This window comes from Rhinopithecus bieti, unplaced genomic scaffold (assembly GCF_001698545.2).
Source record: "Rhinopithecus bieti isolate Rb0 unplaced genomic scaffold, ASM169854v2 scaffold_947, whole genome shotgun sequence".
Lineage (NCBI taxonomy): Eukaryota > Metazoa > Chordata > Mammalia > Primates > Cercopithecidae > Rhinopithecus > Rhinopithecus bieti.
In genome coordinates this window covers 1,417,298-1,425,533 of record NW_016803664.1, presented here as the reverse complement: position 1 = coordinate 1,425,533, position 8,236 = coordinate 1,417,298, and the positions used below count along the sequence as shown (strand labels likewise).

At 39.4% G+C, this 8,236-nt stretch overlaps 1 protein-coding gene across 2 annotated transcripts in view; it reads left to right on the top strand.

Annotated features, from left to right (window-relative positions):
• The window catches only part of MINDY2 (MINDY lysine 48 deubiquitinase 2), an 80,715-nt gene that overhangs the window by 38,362 nt on the left and 34,117 nt on the right, over positions 1-8,236 (top strand). For both annotated transcript variants that reach the window (XM_017896373.1, XM_017896366.1), the window contains exons 4-5: positions 1,615-1,773; positions 7,015-7,117. In XM_017896373.1, the coding sequence (XP_017751862.1) occupies positions 1,615-1,773; positions 7,015-7,117 (262 nt within the window). The remainder of the gene's footprint in view (positions 1-1,614; positions 1,774-7,014; positions 7,118-8,236) is intronic.

Below are 8,236 nucleotides of genomic sequence, written 5' to 3'. Positions count from 1 at the left end.
TTTTTCTTTTTTTTGAGGCGGAGTCTTGCTCTGTCGCCCAGGCTGGAGGTGCAGTGGCGCAATCTCGGCTCACTGCACGCTCCGCCTGCCGGGTTCACACCATTCTCCTGCCTCAGCCTCCTAAGTAGCTGGGACTACAGTTGCCTGCTACCATGTGCAGCTACTTTTTTGTATTTTTAGTAGAGATGGGGTTTCACTGTGTTAGCCAAGATGGTCTTGATCTCCTGACCTCGTGATCCACCCGCCTCAGCCTCCCAAAGTGCTGGGATTACAGGTGTGAGCCACCACACCCAGCCACTTTTTCATCTTTAAAACTGAAACTTGCCAGGCATGGTGGCTTATGTCTGTAATCCCAGTACTTTGACAGGTTGAGGTGGAGAATCACTTGAGCTCAGAAATTCAAGACCAGCCTGGGTAACATAGTAAGAGCCCATCTCTACAAAATATCAAAAACATTAGCTGGGCATGGTAGCATGTACCTGTAGCCCCAACTACATGGGAGGCTGAGGCGGGAGGATCACTTGAGCCCAGGAGTTTGAGGCTGTAGTGAGCCATGATCACACCACTGCACTCTAGCCTGAGCAACAAAGTGAGACCCTATATCCATCAGACAACTCCCCTTTCCCACTTGCTCCAATCCCCTGGAAACAGCCATTCTACTTTCTGTTTTTATGGGTTTGATGACTCTAAATATCTCATATAAGTAGAATCATACAGTATTTTTACTTTTGTGACTGGCTTATTTCACTCAGCAAGATGTCCTCAAGGTTCATCCAGGTTGTAGCATATGACAGGATTTCCTTCTTTTTTTAAGGCTGAATAATATTCCATTGTATGTATATACCTCATTTTCTGTATTCATTTGTCAGTTGTAACTAAGAATAGATAAAGAATTACGAATAATGTTGCAATGAGCATGGGTATACAAGTATCTCTTCAAGATCCTACTTTCAATTATTTTAGATTCAACAGTAGGAGAGGCCTTCCTCTTTAACTTTTAAAACATTTGACTTTAGACTTTCTGGTCTAAAATAGGTCCTTCATTTCTCCTGCTTTCTACAACCTCTTCTTGCTCAGTTTTTCTTACTAATACTTGACATTGTTTTATATATATACATGTTTATCTCTCTCAATAGAATATTAGTTGCATAAGAGCATGAACTTTGTCTTGTTTTGTTTTGTTTTTTTGAGACTGAGTTTCGCTCAGTTGCCCAGGCTGGAGTGCAGTGGCGCAATCTCGGCTCACTGCAACCTCCACCTCCTGGGTTCAAGTGATCCTCCTACCTCAGCCTCCCAAGTAACTGGGACTACAGGCGCATGCCACCATGCCCAGCTAATTTTTATATTTTTAGTGACAGGGTTTCACCATGTTGGCCAGGCTGGTCTCAAACTCCTGACCTCAAGTGATCCGCCCACCTCAGTGTCTCTTTTATTCATCGTTATATCTTTCAAACTCCAATTAGTGCCTGACACATAGTAGATACTCAGTAGTAAAAATATGTTGAATTGAATTTATTGGATAAAATGGAAAATTAAATGTGCTCGTACTTGAATATCTTTTTTGTTCTTGTTTTGATGTTTCTGAATTAGAACTTTCCCCTTTTCTATTTTCAGAATATGAGTGATGCCATGGCAATTCTGCACAAACTACAGACAGGCCTGGATGTAAATGTAAGATTCACTGGTGTTCGAGTGTTTGAATATACACCAGAATGCATAGTATTTGATCTTCTTGATATTCCTTTGTACCATGGGTGGTTAGTAGACCCTCAGGTAAGTCACAGAATTTAAATTATATAAACACAAATGCAGGAAAAATGTATTAATTTGGAAAATTAATCTCAATTTATATTTTTTGTTACTTACTTTTTTTGCACTTTTGCCTGGAATTAGCCAAACTATGAGGTTAAGAGCGCAGTCCTCCAGACTACTAAGTCTGCCCAAGACCTCTGACCCCAACTGCAAGGAGCTAGGGCCCAACTACAAGGTTAGAGGGAAGAGCTCATAGAAGACCACCCTTACTTCTCACACCAATCACAAGTTCAAAGGTTTCCCAAAACTACCCTCAGGTTCAGTAATTCACCAGAGTGACTGACAGGACTCCCTGAAACCTATTATACTCACCATTACAGTTTATTACAGGGCAAAGGTACAGGTTAAAATTAGCCAAGGAAAGAGGGATATATGGCAGAATCTCGGAGGGTTCCGACTGTGAAGCTTCCCTTGGATCCTCAGGACATCATACCCTCCAGGAATTGATGTATGACAATATGCATGGAGTGCTGCCAATTCTGGAAGTTCACCCAACCTTCAGTGTTCAGATTTTTTATTGAGATTTCATTATGTAGGTATGATTTAATTTATTGCCCATGTAATTGAACCCAGACTCCTACCCTTTCCTCCCTGGAAGCTGAGCTGACACCATGTGGTTCATGGGATCCATCATTAGTATAAACTGCAGGTGTGGCCCAAGGAGCCCACGATAAATAACACAGTCAGTCCTATTGGTACGGAAATGCCAAGATTTAGAAGTTATTTCATAGGAGCCAGGACAAAGGTCAAACCTCTCTTTGGGCAAGACCGTATTCTTTATTGCATAGCTTTGAAAAGAGATTTTGTATTACCCAAACATTTATTTTAAAAAGGCACTCCCATCTATCCATTCTAGCAATCCAGATTTTGCCTCTTGTCAAGGGTATCAGGGTCCTGGCAGGAAGTAGATGACACACTTAAAGATAACTGTCAGAAGTTTAATGAAGAGACTGTTTACAAAGGTGTGGACAAAGTTAAGGGGAACAAGCAAAGGTTGGTGAAGCATCTTAGACCTAGCAACAGCAGAAAACGATTGCCACTCCTAACTCTGAAGAGACAAGGAGGGGGAACACTTAGCAGAACACAGCAAGATTGATTACTAAAGCACAGAGCTCCTGACCAGGAGATGTGACCTGCAGGAGCGGAATACTAGCACCAAGCTATGGCCCGGCAGGGAAAGAGCATAGGTAAAACATTCTCTGACTGCCACTTTCTGATTTCCTCCAGTAGCTCCCAGTGGCCAAATTCAGCTGATAACTAGAAAGTAAGAATTCCAGTTGCTGCAGTCCATAGAGGTTAGTCTCCCAAATAGAGAAGAAGTGGAGAGTCAATTGGAAGGATGAAAGGAAAAAATAATTCTACTACCACATATAAATTTTTATATAGGTCAGAGTCTTCTCTTTTCCACTGATCTGTTATGTCTATTCCTATACTCTTGTAATATTATTTTCACTTACTTACATTTTTTAACATAAGTAAGATTCAAATTTCAAAATAATATTGGTTAATTGTGAACTTTAAAATAAAAAGACAAAGGAATCATACCAGCCAATGCCTTTCAAATTTATTTTGTTTTATGGTATGAGGTGAGAATTTACCTTTTTTATAAATTAAACTTTTTATTTTGAAGTAATTGTAGATTCACATGCCAGTGTAAGAAATAATAAAGAACGGGCTGGGCGCAGTGGCTCACGCCTGTAATCCCAGTACTTTGGGAGGCCGAGGCAGGTAGATCATGAGGTCAGGAGTTCGAGACCAGTCTGGCCGAGATGATGAAACCCCGTGTCTACTAAAAAATACAAAAATTAGCCGGGTGTGGTGGCGGGCACCTGTAATCCTAGCTACTCAGGAGGCTGAGGCAGGAGAATCACTTGAACCCAGGAGGCGAAGTTTGCAGTGAGGCAAGATGGTGCCACTGCACTCTAGCCTGGGCAACAGAGCAAGACTCTGTCTCAAAGAAAAAAAAAAAAGAAATAATAAATAACGATCCCTCATACCTTTTACCCAGTTTTCCCCAATGGGAAAATTTAGTAATTTTGCAAAATTTAGTAAAATATCAAAACTAGGAAATTGACATTAATAAAGTCAAAATACATGGCTGGACACAGTGGCTCATGCCTATAATCCTAGAACTTTGGGAGGCCAAGGCAAGAGGATCACTTGAGCCCAGGACCTCAAGACTAGCCTGGGTAACATGGCAAAACCTTACGTCTACAAAAATTAGCCAGGCATGATGGAACATGCCTGTAGTCCCAGCTATTCAGGGAGCTGAGGTGGGAGGATCCCTTGTGCCTAGGAAGTTGAAGCTACAGTGAACTGGCTAATTTTTTGTATTTTTAGTAGAGATGAGGTTTCATCTTGTTGGCCAGGCTGGTATGGAACTCCCGACCTCAGGTGATCTGCCCGCCTCAGCTTCCCAAAGTGCTGGGATTATACGCATGAGCCACCATGCCCAGCCTATTGATCTTGTGTTTATTATTGTAGTTGGGTTTTGGGGGGTTTTGTTTTGTTTTAGAGACAGTGTCTTGCTCCATTGCCCAGGCTGATGTGTAGTAGCATGATCATAGCTCATTGCAGCCTTGAACTCTGGGACTCAAGCAATCCTCTTGCCTCAGCCTCTTGAATAGCTGGGACTATCGACATGCACCACCATGTCCAGCTAATTAAAAAAATTTTTTTAATTAGAGGCCTTGCATGGTGGCTAACGCCTGAAATCCCAACATTTTGAAAGACCAAGGTGGGAGAATTGCTTGAGCCCAGGAGTTTGAGGCCCACCCAGACAACATAATGAGACTGTCTCTACCAAAAATTTCAAAATTAGCTGAGTGTGGTGGCGTGTGCCTGTAGTCCCAGCTATGCAGGAGGCTGAGGTAGAAGGATTGCTTGAGCCTGGGAGGTTGAGGCTGCAGTGGGCTGTGATCACACCACTGCATTCCAGCGAGAGTGACACAGTGAGACCCAGATCACACCACTGCACTCCAGTGTGGGTGACACAGCGTGGGAGACAGTAAGAAAAAAATCTCAAAAAAATATTTTATTTTATTTTTAGAGACAGGAGTTTTGCTGTGTTGCCCAGACTGGTCTTGAACTGCTGGCCTTAAGATATCCTCGTGCCTCAGCTTCCTAAATTGTTTGCGTTACTGGTGTGAGCCACCACAGCCAACTTATTGTAGCTGTATTTTTGTGGATTTCTTAGAATTGAAAATTCAGATTCTTTGAAAAGACTTATTGAAGTTGAGTCACTAATGAAAAGCACTATAAAGTAAAGGTGTTGAGGAAAATAACATCTGAAGAGATTGTGCCCTCAAATTGTTTCTTAAGGGTCTAACTTCTCATTTTACATAAATCAAAGCTGGAACTCATAGATGTTTCTTGTGCAATTTACCTAGAATCTTATCCTAAGGATCCTCTCACAAAGAAAAGGATTTGTTTGGCTCTGCATCAAAAGATTGACCGTTGAATACATTTTTGTGTTTTAAGTTAATATGAAATATTTAAGATATGGACCAGGCACAGTGGCTCACACCTGTAATCCCAGAACTTTGGGAGACTGAGACAGGCAGATTACTTGAGGTCAGGAGTTCAAGACCATCCTGGCCAACACTGTGAAACCCCAACTACTAAAAAATACAAAAATTAGCTGGGCATAGTGCCAGGCGCCTGTAGTCACAGCTACTAGGGAGTCTGAGGCAGGAGAATCACTTGAACCTGGGAGGCAGAGGTTGCAGGGAGCCAAGATTGCGCCACCACACTCCACCATGGCGACAGAGCGAGACTCCATCTAAAAACAAACAAACAAATTAGTCAGGTGTGGTGGCGGGTGCCTGTAATCCCTGCTACTCGGGAGGCTGAGGCAGGAGAATCACTTGAACTTGGGAGGTGGAGGTTGCAATGAGCCAAGATCACACCACTGCACTCCAGCCTGGGCAAGAGAATGAGACTCCATCCCCCCACCAAAAAAAATGTTTAAGATATCTATGCCTATAAACATTTTCCACAATTTCCTGCTTTGAGGTTTTGAATTAACTGATTGTCGTCTCAACCAATCATCAGTTCCAGTTGTATGAGTTAAGAGTCTTTTAGTATTGTAGACTTTTTCATAAACGAGGAAAATAAATTATAGCCTAGAATGGTGGTTCTCAAACTTGCTATGCATTGGAATCACCTGTGCAGTGGAATGAAAACTCAATTGAGAAGCAACTTGAGCCTGAAATTCTTCTACATCTTTTTAATAAGCTCCCGAAGTTTGAAAAGCACTGCTGAGTATTGTGCAGAGATATATGTTGAGACCTGTGGTATTCAAAGAGTAAGTCCTCAAGTTGATCATTTGAATGTAGGAAGAAAACATTGGCCCTCTTATTTTTATTTATATAATTCTAAAATTTGTATTTATTAGGTATATAACTTATTAATACAGCAATGCACGTAATTTATAAATAAATATAAATATATTTTATGTATGGAAAGTCACTATATAAGTTGTTTAGACAGTAGAAACCTCTTTTCTTCTATAGTCAAAGCAAAGTGTAATGGAGAGAGAGTAGAGAAGCCCGATTTTATTTTCCTATAGCTTAAAAGTTTAAATTTACTCTTCTGCTGTACCTCTAAAAACAAAGATTAAATAAGAATCCTGAAGCAGATGCCATTCCTGATTAACATATATTAGCTTTTCTTCAGGAAAATAACGTTAGTTATCTCCACTCACATCTCCACTATACTTCTCTAGGAAATAAGTAATAAAATGGAATAATTTTATTAATCCTATAAATTAACATATTTAAAGTTGCCTTGCTTTAAATGTGCAACATTTGTTTTTTAGTTTTTTAAAAAAAACTGTTGCTTGGTAGTTTATGCTGGGTGAAAAAAATGGAATTTTCTTGTTTTTTTCTCCTGAAATAGTTTATGTTTTATTTTGATCACTTAAATACATGTTTATGACCTTAAGAAATAAAGTTGCATGTAATAATCCTAATCTTTTTTTGCATAATTAAAATAATACAACTGTAGTATTTTTCATAATGTGTCATACTGAGCTGTAAACAAACTTGGAAACTGTTGGGTGTTGATTTTAGTGCTGATTTTGTTTTTTGTAAATCATAGTTTTATATTTAGTATTAGAATAAAATTATAAAGAATGATATGGCTTTTTTTGTTTTGTTTCTAATCTTACCATGATTAGTGAGATGGTCATTTGTTTTCTAGATTGATGACATCGTAAAAGCTGTTGGTAACTGCAGCTACAACCAACTAGTGGAGAAGATCATCTCTTGTAAACAATCAGACAATAGTGAGCTGGTTAGTGAAGGTGGGTGAGTGCTGCTATTTCCTGACTTTTGAAATTCTTGGCAAGATAATTTTTCTAATAATTTAATATCTTTCAAATTTATTAAATAAGACTTCTAAAAAACACATGTCATATTACTTGTATGAATTTTAAGAAGTAACCATTCATAGGCTGGGCATGGTGGCTCTCGCCTGTAATCCCAGCGCTTTGAGAGGCCGAGGCAGGTGGATCACCTGAGGACAGGAATTCACGATCAGCCTGGCCAACATGGTGAAACCACGTTGTCTACTAAAAATACAACAAAAAATTAGCTGGCCATGGTGGCGCATCCCTGTAATCCCAGCTACTCAGAAGGCTGAGGCAGGAGAATCACTTGAACCCAGGAGGTGGAGGTTGCAGTGAGCCAAGATTGTGCCACTGTACTCCACCCTGAGCAGCAGAGTGACTCTGTATCAAAAAAAAAAAGAAGTAATCCTTCATAAAGGTGCCAATGAAAGGTTTTTCCTAGAATTCTTTTCATTTAACTTGTAAAATCAGGCCTCGATTCTATTAAAAATCTTTGGAATCACTTGCTAACTTTGGTATGGTCATGTACCCAGAGGTTACTGATAATTACTTTTTTAAAAAAGGTTTATTATTTAGGAGTACTGAATGGACTTTATCATTGATCCTGAATACTTCAATTGAGTGAGATGAGTATTATGGTGCTCAAGTACTCTATTTTAGTAGACTACTGCCTTACATTTCAGTATAATACAATATATTAAAGCCCCATTCTGAATCAGAATATGCCTCTGAAAATCAGTTTTCCTAATCCTTAGCTAACTGAAATTCCTAAATTCATCATCACAAAATCAGTTTAATATTTTTTCAACTGTGTTCCAGTCAATGATGAGAAGTGGAGATTTGAAACAGAATGCTATCAAAAGGCATAGCATGTAAATATACCTTCTTAGTCCCCATTTTACTTTTTCAAAAATACACACAAATACTGAGGCTATAATTCTTCTATGAAAGGTAAACAAAAAAGAAAGAGAAATCATGAGAAGTAGAGCATGAGTTTTAGTCTGTCTCAGACACACAATTATTTTACATAAGATATAATAAAAGTTTATTACAATAATCACATTTTAAGAATTA